This window comes from Pieris rapae, chromosome 10 (assembly GCF_905147795.1).
Source record: "Pieris rapae chromosome 10, ilPieRapa1.1, whole genome shotgun sequence".
Taxonomy (NCBI): Eukaryota; Metazoa; Arthropoda; class Insecta; order Lepidoptera; family Pieridae; genus Pieris; species Pieris rapae.
In genome coordinates, this window is record NC_059518.1 from 6937259 (window position 1) to 6955964 (window position 18706).

Genomic DNA, 18706 nt, shown 5'->3' on the forward strand with positions numbered 1-18706 from the left:
GCTCTAGTGCTGTAATTGGAAAACTACCAAGTACCATATTATTGCTCTGTCTGTGTGTGTAAATCTGTGGCGTTTACTGTGCTAAATGCCAACTACTATTTTATTTTGTTACTTTAGAAATTTTGAGCCCACTGTAATGTCAAATTCATCTTAAAAGAAATTGTGTTACACAAAAGCAAAGCTTCTAAAGAAACTACCTTTATGGCCCGCGACCGCAGTACTGAACGACGTCGTTCACGATCTAGAGAGCGACGTGATCGTGATCGTCATGATGAAAGGGAATCCCTTCGAGATAAAAAACGAAGAGAGCGATCCAGAAGTCCTAGAAAAGAACGCGATAGATCCCGTAGTCCGGGGAGGAAAGATAGATCAAGAAGTCCACGAAAAGACAAAGAACGGTCCAAAAGTCCTAACAGGAAAGATAGCGCTAGATCAAGAAGTCCTAAAAAACGTGATGGAAAAGAAAGAGATAGACGTCACGAAAATAAAGATAAAAGTCGGTCCAAAACTGATAGTGAACACAGGACAGAAAAAGAGGAAGAAACACTTGAGAAAAAAGATGAAGAACCAAAACATGTAAAAAAAGAACCTCTGTCATTGGAAGAACTTTTAGCAAAAAAGAAAGCCGAAGAAGAAGCTCGTAGCAAACCTGTTTTCTTGACAAAAGAACAAAGGGCTGCATTGGCCTTGGAAAGGCGACGTGAACAGGTAGAGGCAATGAGATCCAATGTAGCAAGACCTACTATAGCAACAATAGATCTTACAGGCAGTTCTAAAAGAGAAGACAGAGAACGTGACAAAGAACGTGAACGCGATAAAGAACGTGAACGCGATAGAGAAAGGGAACGTGATAGAGAAAGAGAGCGTGATAGAGAAAGAGAACGTGATCGGGAAAGGAAGTACGAAGACAGAAAATCAAACTCTGATCGTAAAGATGATAAAAAAGAAAAGGAAGAGGAACTTAGTGGTAAAGATAAAGAAAAAGAGGAGGAGGCAATAAAGGCTAGATATCTAGGCATTGTTAAGAAAAAGCGTAGAGTAAGGCGACTTAATGACCGAAAATTTGTGTTTGATTGGGATGCATCAGAAGACACTTCTAATGATTATAATACACTATATAAAGAAAGGCATCAAGTACAATTCTTCGGTAGAGGGCATATTGCTGGCATTGATATTAAATCACAGAAAAAGGATTACTGTAAATTTTACGGTAACCTTTTAGAAAAAAGGCGTACTGAACTTGAAAAGGAACAAGAAAAATTGAGACTGAGGAAAGTAAAAAAGAAGGAAGATAAGCAAAAATGGGATGACAGACACTGGTCTGAAAAAGATCATGATGAAATGACTGAAAGAGACTGGAGAATATTCAGAGAGGATTATAATATTACTATTAAGGGTGGTAAAATACCTAATCCAATTCGATCTTGGAAGGAAGCTGGCTTCCATGAAGATGTTATGGAAATTATTAATAAAGTTGGGTACAAAAGCCCAACACCGATTCAGAGACAAGCTATTCCAATTGGATTACAAAATAGAGACATAATTGGTGTAGCTGAGACAGGTTCTGGTAAAACACTCGCTTTTCTAATACCTTTGCTAACATGGATACAATCGCTTCCTAAGAGTGAGAGAATGGAGGATGCTGATCAAGGTCCTTATGCTATAATTTTGGCTCCAACTAGAGAGTTAGCACAACAAATTGAGGAGGAGACAAATAAATTTGGGATTCCACTAGGAATTACCTCTGTGGTAGTTGTTGGTGGTCTATCAAGGGAAGATCAAGGATTTAAATTAAGATTAGGGTGTGAAATAGTTATTGCTACCCCCGGACGTCTTATTGATGTGCTGGAGAATCGATACCTGGTTCTTAACAGATGTACTTATGTGGTCCTTGATGAAGCTGATCGTATGATTGATATGGGTTTTGAACCAGATGTACAAAAAATCTTAGAATACATGCCTGTATCTAATATAAAACCAGACTCTGATGCTGCTGAAGATGCCTCTGTTTTACTTGCAAATTATAATACAAAAAAAAAGTATAGACAAACTGTGATGTTTACAGCAACAATGCCTCCAGCTGTTGAAAGATTGGCCCGTACTTATTTACGTAGACCAGCCATAGTTTACATAGGATCTGTAGGTAAGCCAGTAGACAGGACAGAACAAGTTGTTTACATGATAGGTGAAAATGAAAAACGGAGAAAACTTACTGAAATTCTACAACGTGGGGTGGAACCACCTATTATCATTTTTGTCAATCAAAAGAAGGGTGCAGATGTTCTCGCAAAAGGCTTGGAGAAACTTGGTTTCAATGCTTGTACATTACATGGAGGAAAGGGACAAGAGCAACGTGACTTTGCTTTGGCTAGCCTTAAAAATGGGTCAAAGGATATATTAGTTGCAACAGATGTTGCTGGCCGTGGTATTGATATAAAAGATGTCAGTGTAGTTATCAATTATGACATGGCTAAATCAATAGAAGATTACACTCATCGTATTGGTCGTACAGGACGTGCTGGTAAAACGGGAAAGGCTGTTTCATTTGTTACAAAGGAAGAGTCTGCAATTTACTATGATCTTAAACAAGTACTACTTGCAAGTTCTGTATCTACATGTCCACCAGAACTAATGAACCATCCTGAGGCACAACATAAACCTGGTACTGTAGTTACAAAGAAACGTAGAGAAGAAATGATTTTTGCTTAGTGTATTAATAAGTATTTTATAATTCTTGAATAATAAACATTTATTTCATCATTCTTGATTTTACACTGTATACATTTAATAAATATTGATAATGGAAACTAAAATTACAGTTATTATCACTGCAATGGAATTGATGTAAGACATTAGTTATTTTCCCCATGCTGACAATATTCAATATTAGGATGTATGGCACCATCTGAAATATGAAAACTATATTTTTCTCAAGATACCAGTAAAGATAAATTAGCATTTACAAAACACATAGCAAGCATCACATGCTCAGTATACATTTATAAAGATGTTGAACTTTGGATTTAAAAAAAATCAGACTAAAACAAACCACTTTGGTGCTCTGTTTTATGTTATAAAGAAGTTAAAAAATCTAATTGAGCTGTAAAAAGGATTTGAATTTAAAACCAAACATCAACTTTTATTTTTTAAAGTAAGATCTAAGAGCAAAAATTAACAGCTAAGCAGCACATTCCAGAATGAAAGCAAACAGCATGTTATTGCTACAACAACCGTTACCTATTCCTTTTTCTCAGAAAAATTATTCTCTGAATCTTTAGATGGTGGTGGCATAACAGCCTGCTTTACAGTAGATGCAAGAGAAACAGCCACGTCAACAAACTCTGAAAAGTCCTTGGGGAAGGACAGTTCAGGTAATTTCACCTCCAATTGTGGATCTCCTGGTTTAACTGATGATAGTTAAAGTCTAATTAAAGCTACATAATATTTCTAGTTATCATATACTAAAATATATATACACTTTAACCTTTTAACAGTAATAAAAATAAAATTATTTTTTTGGTAAGTTCTACTTAAGGATAACTACTACAGTTACATAACATTGTACAGTTTTTTTACAAACACTACAGTAATAATTGTTTTTAAAATAAATAAATATGTGTGTATGACAATTTTTCAGTTCTATTATCTTGGTAATAGTTTATGTAATTAGTTACCTCCATATAAGAAGTTGTAGGCAATATTAATATACTGTTTTGCTAGTGTACCATTTTCGTTCATTATTTGCTTTGTTTCTTCAGGGAAGCAAACATAGCCCATGGCTGTTGTGCCAAGTGTGGCATAGAATAACCTCTGTAAGTCAAAATAATTTTATTAGATTAACATGATACTATGTTAAAAGCAAAATGACAGGGTTTATTATTCCAAAGGTTGTTGTTGTAAATAAAATAACAACAATTTATACCAGAAGATAGAAAAATGTATTTAAGTTGAATATACAACAAGTACTTACTTTAATAAAGCCACCCCGGAGGCCAAATATGAATCCAGTAAGTCCTCCTATTGCAACAGCCCCATATCGGGTCTGTTTGTTTTCCTCTTCTCGCAGAAATTGCACTACCCCTTAAAAGGTAATTATCAAACTTTTACCTTTAAACTATTATGTATTATTATTTTTACAAAATAATTTAAACATTATATTGTCTTAACTTTATTTTGCTATTCTATATCCGTAGCACAACAACATCATACTAAAACAACTCCCTAAACTAATCCTACTATATTAACTGGACAATATCTATAAGTTTTTCCTTAAATGGTTTTTAACATCATACATACAATCCGTTTTATCAATGGTTTCATGATAGCTGTCCTCAATTCTATGTTTAAGAGATGATGTGTGAATTACACCAGTCTCAAAGGTCTCTCTAATTGTAGTAACAGGAGGCTGTAAGATAGATCTCAAATAACTTCTTTTATTCTCATTGGATTTGCATTCTACAAGGCTGAAACATATAAGTCAATTTATAAATTTATTTAAAAACACAACTACAAATATTTAGAAGTGAGTTAAATTAATGATTAAGGTTCGCTTTACGTACTCTCCATAATCGGCATGGGGTGCATCATATATTGGAAGCTCTGACGGTTTCATTGGTGATGGACGTTGGGGATCTTTAGCCTCCTGAATAGGAGATGCAGCATTTACACAAGGTATCAAAACCACTAGTCCAGAACCAACGACCACTTTACGAAGCATCTAAAAAATTATTAACTATTAATAAATACACAATTAAATATCAATAAGTATTATATTTTTTGTATATTTACCGCGGAAATATTTAATAATTTACTATTACATAAACAAAGTCCCGCATTCAAAATCAGCTGCATCTGACGCCTGAATATGTCAGATGAGCAGAGCTTGACATTGACATTCTTTCTAAAAAACATAAAAAATGTGTTTCTGAGAAAAAGTGAAAAACTTGTTTTGATTTATTGATTAAGTTTTGAAACATTTACTTATTGCAACTTATGTAAGCCTTTAGTTATATTTAAAATAAAATAATTACAATGCTAAACATAAATATTGACATTTATTGTAAATACCTTAATGGCACTGACATATGGTGACAAAATGACGGTTGAAAGCCCCGAAAGAGTATTCTTGATTTATTAAATTCCAGTACATAATCAGTTTTGAGTCTTGAAGTTTCAGTATTCCGTCTTAATCAATTTTCAAGTTGAATTTTCGATTTTCCTTTTCACTGTCTTCTTTCTAAACTATATTTAATCGAGTGTTCATCCGTATAAAATTTTTATTACTCTTTAAATTTCTTGAATATTACAATATCGACTTTAAACCGATCGCTAGCTAGTGGTGGCATTGTGTGAAGTTCTTGTGCAGACGTTGAAAGAGTGCTTTTGACTATTGGTAATACTATTTAATATATATCATAGAAAATATGTCTGGAGTGCGCGTCGGTCGTGTGCCTAAGCGTAAGAGAGGAGACCGTGCTAAAGCCCGGTCAGGTAAGCCCATCTGCATGCAAACATTTACCAACCGTTGTCCATGACTTGGGCACTAAGTATATCTTGCTTGGAAGTATTTAAGAATAACATACCAAAAGTAAACACAAAATACCATTATGCTATTTAAACCTCTATTAAAAAAGAAAAATTATATGTTTACTTTAAGAAAATATATTGTTTATCTAACCTTCTTTAGAAGGGTAATTGACTGATAGTATTGTGAATGTCTATATCTTAATTATAGAGAGATATCTTTTATGTTACAGGCCAAAACATTTTGATCCCAATTTCCAAGTAGCCATATGATAACAAAATTATGATAAACTTCAATGAGTCATTAAAAGTATGAAAGAAGTTGGAAGTTCCTACTAATATTATATAATTAAAATTCTTATTTTATTTTATGTAAAAACTGTCTTATTTAAACTTTCTTTAATAGTTTATATAGTTTAATGGTATTTAACATCACATAAAACTACTTATCTGGGACTAACATGTAATTGCATTTATCCAGAATGCTAAGGTGCATGATGTATTGCGTGATGATCAAATGACTATCAGGACCATGGTTGAAGGACGGACTTCTTTGGAATGAAATGGTATACATCATTTGCTACTTTTAAATATAGAAGAACTGCGACCATAACTCAAATGCAGCAATTTAAACTACATTTTAAAGTTTTTTCTATCTTATTTGTTATGTTATTCATGATATAAATCAGTAGAGGGGAATCAATTAAGGAAACCCAAATTCTTTATACAATTAGTCAATAGGAAACTATGTAGATTTAAGAGTTGGTCAAGGTGATCAGCCAATCATTGCACAATACAGTAACAATATATATTATTGAAGGTTAATTATTTTATATTTTTGCATAATCAACAACAAACACTTTTTAAGCACTGCTGCTCTAATTATGGTCTCATTTTTCATAATTATTTAATGTTATAATATCATTTGGGTCTTAAACTTGTTTGCACTTTAAGTATCCTTCTTTTTCCTAAACAAGGTGCCTGCCCTACTTCATTGAGGTTTTGTGTGAACAGGTTTTCTGAATTTTCATGAAGAATATATTTACTACGTTCTTGCATGCTGCTTTTGGAATGTCATGACAGATGTTTTATATATACATAGGTGTTTTTGACACAACCTTAAACATATTAAGCTGTCTTATCAAAAAATCTCAAGGCACAAACCAACAAATTGGTATTTGTAAAATATGTGAACATTTATCAAAAAATTGTATGTATGTTTTACGACATTTACGACAAATAATAAAATGTTCAATCATACAAAGTTGAAGGTGAAGGTACGGTTCTATGTCCCGCGGGATCTAAATAATAATTTAATTTTTAAATACATCATATTTTTATAGGCACACTAACGAAACACATACGAACACTTACATGGAATACACGACATACTAAAACACAATACAGGCATGTGCGTCAATGACAATTGTGCACAAATTTTAATGGGAAACATTAGAATGATAAAAGAAAAAAAATTATAGAAACAACCATAAACTAGATTAAGTAAAAAGAATACAAAAGAGTGTGTGTACTTATGTACACGCGTTAGAAGTTATACTTCTTTGGCATATGGAAAAAAAATATTTATATTGTTCTATTTAAGTTTATTTAAATTTTAAATTTATTTAAGTTTATTTATGAGAATTTATTATTGATTATTTCAAGTACTACTTTAATAGATTGAAAATATATGTTTATATAAATATATCATGTTAAGCTCGGTGCTCGTTATTTTTAGAGTTATTTAATTAAATTTGTTTGTTTTAATAAAAATATAATAAAAAATAATTGCAATATAAATAAATCAAATTTTAACGTTTAGTTAAGATCAAAGATTTTTATAGAGGTATAAGAGGTTAATATAAACAAGTATAGAATTTTTTTTTGTTTTTTTATTTATACATAAAATTTGTTAATATACCAGAAATAAAACAAAACGGGAAAAAAATTGTTTAGATAATAATGTAATAATTTTTAATTAACGATGTAAATAAAGTATACATACCGACAATTAACCTCAAATTTATAAATGCATTCAAAACAGTTTATTCAAATCAGTTTTATCACTAATATTCAATATATATATATATATATATATAGATATACTAATAAATAATAAATTATTAGTATCACCGTCGTATATGAAATTGATTTAATAAAAACACCAAATTAATATTTATTTATTCACACTGTTTAATTGTACCCTTACGAAACACGTGTTCTACATATAAAAATACTAGAATATACAACTTGAACATAGTTATGAATTTTCATACCACCTAGAACTAACTTCATGCTGTAGGTGTCGGTGTGCGCGCGCATCATAAAAATTCACTCACACATCATTTTTCTCCATCGCGCCAAAAGAAGCATAACTTCAAAAAAGAAGTATAACTTCAATAATGCAATTAAATTTCAAATACATATTTGTATTTTTCATTTGTAATTATTGTCATTATTGCGACCTGAAAACATGGAGACTGTCATAAAATTGGTCTGCCTCGCATGTACCTACTCAAAGCGTCGTTTACTGCAGATAGAGATCTGTTTACAGGAGCATTACAACTAGCGTTGTCAGACGTCCCGTATTTTAGGCTTAGTGTAAAATGACTCGGGGGGGATTGTCTCTGTCCTGTATTATAATACATATGTGGATTAACGACTGACACAAACGGATTACCTACTCAAAGTTTTTAGTATGCCTAGCTCAAACTATTTCCAGATTCCCAATAAGTGATGTGAGAAATAAACGTACCCATAATTTAATAAATAGCGAGTTGCGACCGTTTCTAATTACGATTATAATTGTATTGATTTTTATAAATATGTTAAAACCAATAAAAATTGTTTAAAATTGCTCTTCGGAAGAATATCATAAAAAATGTCAACATAATTTTGCTTTTTAATTGTCTTGGGGTAAGAAACTGAATTCACATATTTTTAGCGTATTTAAGCATTTGTCCCGTATAGGCTGATAAAAAATTTGGCAACCCTAATTACAACCGACGTTTTTCTTCACGGCTCGAACTTAAAAAAGGATTGATGTGTTTCTTCTCTTAAGAGAAAATTCACTTGACTTACATTTGGTAAGTTATTTAAATTTTGTAAACAAAGACAGTTATTAGTTAAACGGCATAGTTGTTTGGAGAAATGGCGGTTAATTCGTACGGTTCTGTTAACATGGACATAGGATTGGGGGTTCCAGAGAACACTACCATATTCCAAAATGCGGAAAACAGAATTGAATAATATGGTTAGGTTTTACAATTTGAAACTTTTAGTCGACTGTACTATGATACCTAGCATTCTAGAAGCCTTATTGAAAATGGCACTGTAATGCAGTATGAAATATCAATTTCTATCTAGTATAACTCATAAATCCTTTATATCATTGACCTGGAGAAGTAGTACTCCGTTGATAGTAGTTATATTTGGAGATAGATGGAGATAGATATTCACTAAAAAGATAATACGAGTTGTATTATCTTTTTAGTGAAAGTAATTTGCGAACATTTTGCTATGATTATACTCATACATAATGTATAGTTTATTATGTCTAGAGATTCAATCTCGTGATAGCGCAAATCGGTTTGAATAATATACTGAATTACGGACGCAGCGGCGAACCGTCAATTTTACCGAGTCTTTGTTTAAATAGTGAAAGGAAACATTGCCGCCGTGCGAAGATTTTAAGTAGGTACCATAAGAATACACTTGTGTTCATAATTTCAATTCCACAACTATTCTTATATTGTTAATATTTAGCATTCTCTTTATTTTAAGTGACTGTAATTGAATTGCAGATAATACTAAACTGACTAAGTGAGTGACGTGTTAATTTTGTTGCAAAAGTTTGTTCAAATTTGTTTATTATCGCATGATTCTAATTTCAAAACTGTATTAAAAATTACTATTAATAAGTAATTATAAAGTATTTTTTTAATTGGCTATGGTCTTTACGTAGACGAAATGTTAAATAATTTACATTTTCAATATTTTTGTTAAAGAATTCGAATGTAAAATCATTGACACAAGCGATCTACAAGGTTCCGGCCATACTGCCAAAGATTTAATTTCAGAGGCCACGTATGCCAGATCGCAAGGAACAAAATACGAAATAAAATAATAAATAGTAAATTTGTGTTGTTTGATCGAATGTCTTTAAAAATTGTTTAAAGTCGTGATCTCTATGTAGACTTTTTACGTCATAACATTATTTTCTGTTATCGCATTCATCGTCCAAAACAACTACAAAGTTTCTCCATTGTAAGTTAGTAGGTAGGTAAGTAATTATTTTAAAAACTGTAAATGTAACGGTTTTATTGTGTGAAAGTAAGGTGTATATAAAATAAAGCTTACCTCATTAGAGAATACCTAGGTATCTGGCATATACTTTCGTCTTACATCAAGTAAAAAAAGCATTAAATATCACCATTTACTGGTAAGAAAATTAATTACTTTTTGTATTGGGATTGATAATTCTCCAAATTAATAGTCTGTTGTATTTTGATATTCGTTTTAGTTATGGTTGTAAATTTGATTTGATTGAAATGCCAACTAAAAAAGATACGAAAATCACTCAAATATTTTTAATAAAATAAACAAACTACGAATCATCTACACCTGGAACACTAAACTTTTAACTGTCATTGTTAAATCATTTTTGAATTGCATCGTATTATAAGTAATGTATGTCGTCTGGATGTTGATAGTACATGAAGCAATTATTGTAGTTGTTAGAAATAACACATTAACATCTTATTGATTTTGAACTAAAACTAATGTAGATTTATTTTAAATTGTATATGGGTACTATTTATATTTAGTAGAAATTCTTTAAAACATTACTTTGGAAGACAATTTTTATTACGATATTTTTCTTTATACTTGATGTATTGTATTGATTTATAATCATCATGAAGTCATCATCAAACTTTTTATGACTACACGTCATAAAAAGTTTGCCAAAGAATCACAAAGTAATAATTTTCAGGGCTCTACATAAGACAATTATGCAATAAATAAGATTGTATTTAATGCAATACTTGTTTAATTGTTATAATAGCATATAATTCCAGTTCGCTGTATCAATTCGCATTTCATTGTAAAACTTCGTAATTGCGTGTTATGTCTCATGCCGCTAATCTAAGTATGAGAAACGATCGTGAAAATTAAATCATCAATATGACTATTCCAGTATTGAGAATGATGGCAATAATGCAAGACAGAAATAGCGAGGAGGTACCGCGTGAGTTCCTCGAGACAGGTCGCACGGGGCGCCGCAATGCGATGCCTGACATCTTACACCCACAGGGCGCGGAAGTTACCACCGCCGACCTGCCTTCCAGGCTGCAGAATCTCGTTACTATAACTGGTGAGTGACTTTGTACTAACTTTAGGATGCCGGCTATATACCGATTATAATGAACCCTCGTTCATATTTTCAAACTAGTTAAAAAAATTTATATTCATGAGTTCAGATCGCTTTCATCATCATCACAAAAGTGAAACCGAATTTAAAATTAACAGCCACATGAACGTATTACGAGTAAATTATAATGCATCTTTTAAGAGTTTTGATGGCATGATTGCGTTTATAATAAAATATATTAGGATAAGAATGTCTAGATAAATATAAATTTTAATATATAAAATTATACCCGTCGTACATATGTACAATTGATTTCCATGCATTTTTTTACTATAATCGTGATTCATTTGTTACACTCGTATAATATATAATACTAAGATTACCAATATTCGTCCTTCAATCGTTAATTTCCTACAACCTTGTAAGTAAAACCGCACTGCATGTTTCAAGGCAAATTATTTTCATGAACGTGACGCGCTGACAAAGTATTTTTTATGATGAAAATGTCTCGTGACCAGACACACAGAATGCCATATTTAAGCAGTTCAAGAACGCTTAGAGTTCAAAAGTTCAGTTGCAGTAAAAGCATAGAACTTATTTAGTTATACCAAAAACTTAGTCGTCATACAACTGTGATATTTTGTTTCTCTCTCTACAGAAATTAGGTTTGGTAGAGGACAAATGTTCTATACAAAGTAATACGGACATTATTAAGAGTAATTTATATTGTCCATATTTCATTTGTTTTACACAAACAGAAGTTTGTCTATTGTCTATTTGTTATTTAAATAACCGCACAAACCCCATTAATTAAAATAGAGAAAGGTAAATATTTGCCTTTATAGTATGTATTTCCTAAACGATTTAGCGTTACAATTCAGACAGTAGACACGCTCAGACACTGTGCCCTTGAACAGATGTCTGAATAGAAGTACTTGGATATTATAATGTTAGAAATTCAAAACCGTAAAGCCGGTGACGCACGCCACATATTCAATGAGTGTTTTGCATGGCGTGATCGGGCAGGTAAAAAGATTTGTTTTTAGTTAACAAATTCCCGGAATGAATACGTAGGACAAAAATAACAATTGTCTGTGCCCGAGATAGAGATGATGTATTTAATAAGCCATAACAATAGAATTAGTATTCATTGTTTGTATTGCGTATAAGAGTATTCGTTGAATTACATATTTATTTAGTCTTACTTATCACTGATTATCGAGTCTACGTCTAGATTTAATTTTAATAATGCCCACTGATTTTTGTTCAATGCTATAAATATGATAAAATACAATAAACTGTAATGGGTAAACCCTGTGATAGAATTATATCGTCCCACGCCCATTGGTAAATGCGCAGACTCTATTTACAGTAACAAAGCAAGTGAATGATATAAGGAAAAGATATATTTTCACGTTTTATTCGGATAATAAAATTCTGTAATGTAATATTCAGAACGGTTTGATGGATTTTAGTGGGTGGCACAACATGGTATGAACATGTTGTATGTGTTTTGTGGATTGGTTTATAGCAGTTATTAGCCCTAGGGTACATAATTAGTTATTATTTGTATAGTTAGCATCGACATTGGAATCGCTATAAAAAGTAGCATGATAGCCCAACATAAAATATATATGTATTACCATTTTTCCTACCTTGATGTTATTAAAAACGCCGACCAACGTAGATCGATAAATGACGCAGGCCGTAGCCTAGTTTTAATTTCACTTAATCGATGTATTATCATCTAACGACATGTACAGATATCACTAATAGCCGAATAGTGCGTCGTAAACACTGTCTAGAGAAGACTCATGGACATACATAATAAATATGGTCAACAGAAGGTCATACTTTTCCATTGATGTTATAGTTTTTCCAGAACTCAGTATTTGACTTAATTTATTTGTTAATTGTATGCCTAATATTGAACAAAATAATAATATATCGGGCGGCCTCGTCGCTATCGAGAAATAATAAAGACTATGCGAAAGTCCAATACTTGCGAAATCTAATAAGTATGTCGCTTGCCGCAACGTCGTTAAAGCAAAATTTTCTCTTGAAAAATAAAAGGTAACGCCTATTATTACTAGAATACTAAGTATAGAACATATACCTCAGTATATGTACATTAAACGGAGTGTCTTATTTGACGATTTAAACATTGTTGTTACGTATTTAGTGTTTGTAGTTATTTAATAACTAAATGTACATAACAGTAATTTATTTAATGAGACTTAAGAGCCTTTTTACAATTGTTAACGGTTTAAGCATAATTACACACAGTAAATATAGATACAGTAACCGCACGTTATGACGGCACATTTTTGACGAATGTCTAGAACGTAAAAATCTATTACCACTGTTATATATATATATATTACCACTTTCAGTCGTTTTGCTGCATTAACTACACTGCTGCATTAACTTTTAACTAAACTATATCTTAATAGTTGTTCAGATTTATTTTAGGAAAGTAAAATCAGGTAAACAAGTATTACAGTGTGCACAAAATATTTTTTATTAGAATAAAGACATCCTCGGGTTTTTTTAATAATAAAATGTATTTCAAAAATTCTGAAAAGTTGCAGTTAGTTACACCCATGGAAGTCCACAAAAGATCATAATATCAGTGCTTTACGACTTTGTTACCCGGGGCAAGCGATGTAACCAATACGTGCCATAGAACAGCTTTAGGTAGTCTTACAACATCCTCTATGAATAATTCGTAATTATGATTTGTTATAATAGTTGATTGTTATAAAAAATACAAATACTTCAAGATTTTTAACCAGAAATTTGTGTTTTATTACGTTAAAGTATACAGGAGTTTAACATAGATCTTTTGAATATGTTCGTAATGCATGGTTTGTTACCCGAGGTACAAAATGATAATACCGTACAATGAACCTAATATTACCGCAAATAATCTATATGACGACACATAATCCTAATCCTATTGAATAGAACGACCGATTACTGATATGTCATATGAAATGTCACCGGAACAAATAGATAGATTACTAATTACACTCTCATTTCTTTCATCATTGCCAACTAGCTGGCCTGCTCGAATAACAGCACATTTTTGACGCTTATGAACAGTTCACGTAAATATTTTTAATGATGACGAACAGTATCAATGCGTTTTCCGTTCTGTTTGCCGTTAGAGTTAGTATCTAGCATTTAAACTTATGCCTACATTGCTGGCCATTTTCTGTATCGGCCAAAAAAGCATGTCTAATCTTGATTTTCAAAACGTTAGCTGTAGACTAGTCATAAATAATAGCATAAAACAGATGCATGATCAACTAAGCTACGGAGGTACTTAAATCGTTAACGAGTAGGTAATTCTCACGTTGTCACCTATTATCTGTTTGACGTGAGAATGTAATCACTAATAGGATAAGCTTATTAATAGCTCTATATTATATTGATTAGTGTCATGTGACCGTTATCGGTCGTCGTTACGTCTATCATTGGAAAATACCTGATACTATATATGTAAACTAATCAGTGATATATATTTAGCCATCTTAATATTCTGAATATATTTTGTGTTTCTGTCTTATGTTAAGTCGATTAAAGAGCACTGGTTAGGCTTAATCCCCAGCTGTGTACCAGTGGATTTCTTGTCTCTGTCTGGTTCGAATGTTATACTCGCTCGTGCGATGAAGGAAAACATTGTGAGTAATCGGTATGCCCATATCTCTGTCTATCAAGAAAAATGTATGATCACGAAACATACCGTTCTGACCTATATCTAAAACCTTGTAACTGCACTAATTCTGATAGGAAGTTTTTTGTAAAATTTAAGAACAGATTGTGACATACGCAATATAGCATAATATCTGAGTTTTCTTTTACTGATTCGATCCGTACTAAATAAATTTAATAAAGTAACGTTCTAAACGAAAAGCGACCAGTATGACGCATTCGCCGTAAATAATTACTATTTTCTGTGTTTCTCTAGAAAATCAGCAGATGTTTTGTCATGTGGATTGTTGGACTAGGTTTTCTTAAAGAAATTATTTCTAGAAAACGAGAAATCTGCTCGACCCAGTTTTAAGTTTATTTTATATAAAGAAAATTCTTATTTATAGACTTCGATTAGCTCTTCAATATAGTTATGTGTTTTATAGAGACGTTTATAAAACCCTGGAACAAGTTTCTGGAGCTACTTCCTAAATAAAATGAAATATTGCATACTAAGGTCAATGTAAACTCATGGTCTTGTTAAGTTGAAATAAGTATATAAAGATGTTAACTTGTATAATTTTATCTTCAGATCCTGTTCAAGCTGGTCCTTCGAAGCCGGAATTAGAGCCGACGAAGCCCGACGAAGCTTCAGCAAAAAATGACTGTAGTTGAGCTGACTCTTTAATGGGTCCCTGACCGCACTGGACTTGCCCAAAGCTTGTAATCTCATCATTAACATAGTATTACTAGCAATGATAGACTTTTGTAAGGTATGAAGTAGGGTAGATTCTATCGAATTTTTATTTGTATCACGTCTGTACACAAAAGCTAATCAAATTTAACAGCTGCAAAAATATTGCAGTCTATTTGACTGCTAAGGTCAGCTTTATATTTAAGTAACTTTTATATTTGAGTGGCTTTTGAGTATACAATTTTATACATTATAGTCTAGCCTTGTTTTCTTTGGCTACTTTCAATATGATATACGTAGTATATAATAATTCATGTATAATACTACCGTAATATAATAATACCGTTTGGTTAGGTTTAGTCTTCTAGGAGCATATTCTAAAACATGTGTTGTATCTGGGATTTATAACTGTCAAATTTGACAGATCTTGAAAACTAGATTAATGTTAGTTTTACGTTAGGTGTAAAATTTGTGTGATACATAAATTGATACTTAATTCATCCATTTTATTGAGGTCACATAATATTTACAATTTAATTTATTGATTTATGTTACAATAATATAGTCAGTAGCTAGTTTATTTAATGCAATGTGTTTGGTTGTGTGTTTGTGTAGATGTTAGCGACTTTTAATGAAGGTTAATAATTTGTGATATTCAGTGCGTTATATGTTCCTAAACTACTTAAATAGCGCAGTAAAATTTATTTTGGAAATAAATGTTTGGATAGTTGTGGAAAGGCCTCACAGAACGTAGGAAGCCGTACGAACATTTTAGGCAACAAACAACGTGATTTCTTCAACGGCCTTATGAATTACGATAAACCTCTCGATGGAGCATAAATACCTAACGAACAAAACAAAGAACAAATTATTTAACGTGACATTTGTAATTTGCGTCGTGCTATACGTAACAGTAATATTCGTAAAATTTTCTTAGAATGTGTCACGAATTTCGAATTTTGCGTGAAACATTTGGGTAACAATTACGTTCTATAGTGTTTTGAATAAAAATATTTCTTGTCTAAATTTACACATGTTTATTACAGCGAGCGATAAAAATCCGTAAATTGTAAAAAAATATTCCGTTTGTCAATTAACTGTGAATTGTTGAATACGCCTACTTAAATTTTCCAGGATTTATGATCTCTATAGTATGAGTACAATTAATACGCTGTGTCCGCGGGCGGATGTGACGTCATTGGTTGTAAAAAGTTCGTTAGAGACCCGAAACGTCGCAGGGCTGCCAATCTTATAATTGGATTCAAAATGTGTAATATCTGTGGTTTATATTATAACCCAATCAAGTTAAATATCTATTGAAAATTGATTAAAGAATATGTTGTTTTTCAAGGTACATACATCAAATTGATAAAACATCATATTATGTATTTTTAACAGGTTATTTTTCAAAAAAATACATCTATAGTAGACATAATGAGATTCTATGTATAATTGTAAAGACACGGAGATATAGATTGAACCTACTGGCAGCCCTGGGATTACAAAATCACTTTACGAAAGGCGTAGCCCACTAAACGGTGTTCTATGAGAATTATATTAGTTCACTCTTTGACCCGTGACTAAAGTGATATTGTTTTTCGGTCAGTCAGTTTCCGGTCGCCAATCAAGTCTGTCAAAAGAGTCTTTAATACTTCTTAGACAAATCTATTGTAAGTTTTTCATCGAATTCGTCTACTTGTAGTTACATCGAAATATTCAACGATAGTTGTCGTTTGATGTTTCAATTTTTAGTCAATTATAGTGACTACTACTAATTAACTTGAATAATCGTGGAGTTAATTATTATTTGGGTTAGTCTAGTCTATGACTGTATTTCATTAAATTTGACGTATATCTTTAAATGTCAACCTTTGAATTGTATACCTTTTTTGAGTAATCATTAGACTGACTGATGTGTTTGAAAACTTACAATCCCAATAAAAGGTTATTAAAATAAACGAAATGAACAAGTAAAATTGAGATATTGCCATCAATTAGTAATGATTATTGTTGTTATGTTAAATATTTTCGTTTATTCCCATAGAAGTATGTTTCTGACTTTAGTTTGGCTGTTTCAAAAAGTTTGTTTTAATGCGTTATGTACGAAGATCCGAACTTTAAAGTTATGTTATTTATTATCTCAATACAAAACATCAGTTAATATTTTTACGTATTCATTAAATACAGATTTAGAAATAATTCTTGAACCCATGCAAACCCAAAACTCGAAGAACGGTAAAAATTAGTACAAAAGTTACTGACACTGATACAAGTCGAATATGTAATTTATTTCTCGTAGATTAGTACGATATTATGGGTGTAATAAAATTTTGTATGTTTATATTAACGTCTAGAATAAATAGCATTATAAACATATCCATTTATGACGTAGTGGCATTATTCAAAACTGTGTTGTTTTCGCAGAAGATTGTTTAACAGTAAGAATCAGACATTAAACAATTAATTTGAAATGTATATTCGAACTTAGGAAAATACCCTTTTTATAAAAAAATAATCGTCTCTTTCTGTCAAATTGTGATTACATTAAAATGAAAAGAGACAGATGAGTACATTCGTTCATACAGTGCAATGTGACTGATTATTTATGCGTATCTTATAAATAAGATGTGAAGAATTTTTAATTTTCAAGTAAAAACGATTTATGTTTCACGATTATTAAGGCCGTCTACCTTTGAGACAATATTGCGCAGTACGTATCTACAATATATATATATTATAGATTGTATTAAATGTCTATTAAAAGTACTCGTAATCACGTCGAATCTAATTCATTGCTTGATATGCACCACATGTAAAGTGAGTGCAGAATATGGATCACAGAATCTTTTCTTGTATTTATATTCGAATTAGCGGTATTCATTTCGACAGGACTATATTTATAATTCTATATACCTTCCAGAATGTAATTACAGTTATTTCAAGGATATCAAATATACATTTTTGACTGCTATCAAGGAATTAACTGGTACTTGATAACGTCTTAGAGTACAAGTGAAAATACTACTTGTCTGCTTTTAGTATCACGCTTTGATGATCTTCTCAGTAAGATTACATTACCCTAGAAGCGTTTTGTATAACACCGACTGTCAACGCAGCATTTATATAGCAATAATTCGCGCCTCTCCCATTATTTGTTACAATATTCTTCAGTAATCAGTAGGATTCTAAAATCAGCCTTAAAGATTATACTAATATTAGACGCACAGGATTTATTGTAGTTATCTTCGGTTGCATTTTAAGTTTACGATTGTCATGGAAATAATAAATGTGATCTTACTAGTGACTCTTTCTTTCTTTAGTCTCCCAAATTGTATAGTTCTAAGCATCTATTCGTTATAATTTATATATATTAAAATATATATTTTTGTTTTTGGGCTGTGTAAATAAACCGTACAATGTTA

At 31.5% G+C, this 18706-nt stretch overlaps 3 protein-coding genes across 4 annotated transcripts; 2 read left to right on the plus strand and 1 right to left on the minus strand.

Annotated features, from left to right (window-relative positions):
• The first annotated feature begins 53 nt into the window (after positions 1-53).
• LOC110992322 (probable ATP-dependent RNA helicase DDX23) lies at positions 54-2760 on the plus strand. Its single transcript, XM_022258083.2, has one exon. The coding sequence runs from the start codon at positions 202-204 to the stop codon at positions 2707-2709; it is 2508 nt and encodes an 835-aa protein (XP_022113775.2). The 5' UTR covers positions 54-201; the 3' UTR covers positions 2710-2760.
• Positions 2739-5185, minus strand: LOC110992323 (MICOS complex subunit MIC27). 2 transcript variants are annotated; one of them, XM_022258084.2, is made up of 8 exons: positions 5068-5099; positions 4789-4900; positions 4560-4717; positions 4297-4463; positions 3971-4080; positions 3675-3810; positions 3238-3407; positions 2768-2905 (listed from the first exon to the last, which is right to left on the minus strand). In XM_022258084.2, exons 1-7 carry the CDS (start codon positions 5082-5084, stop codon positions 3238-3240), a joined length of 870 nt encoding a protein of 289 aa, XP_022113776.2. In that variant the 5' UTR covers positions 5085-5099; the 3' UTR covers positions 2768-2905. The 2 variants fall into 2 exon arrangements, with proteins under 2 accessions (XP_045485865.1, XP_022113776.2); XM_045629909.1 differs by lacking the exon at positions 3238-3407 and having other exon boundaries at positions 2739-2905; positions 5068-5185.
• A 168-nt stretch (positions 5186-5353) lies between these two features.
• On the plus strand, positions 5354-18706 carry LOC110993461. Its single transcript, XM_022259739.2, has 3 exons — positions 5354-5490; positions 10721-10897; positions 15183-18706. Exons 1-3 carry the CDS (start codon positions 5424-5426, stop codon positions 15263-15265), a joined length of 327 nt encoding a protein of 108 aa, XP_022115431.1. The 5' UTR covers positions 5354-5423; the 3' UTR covers positions 15266-18706.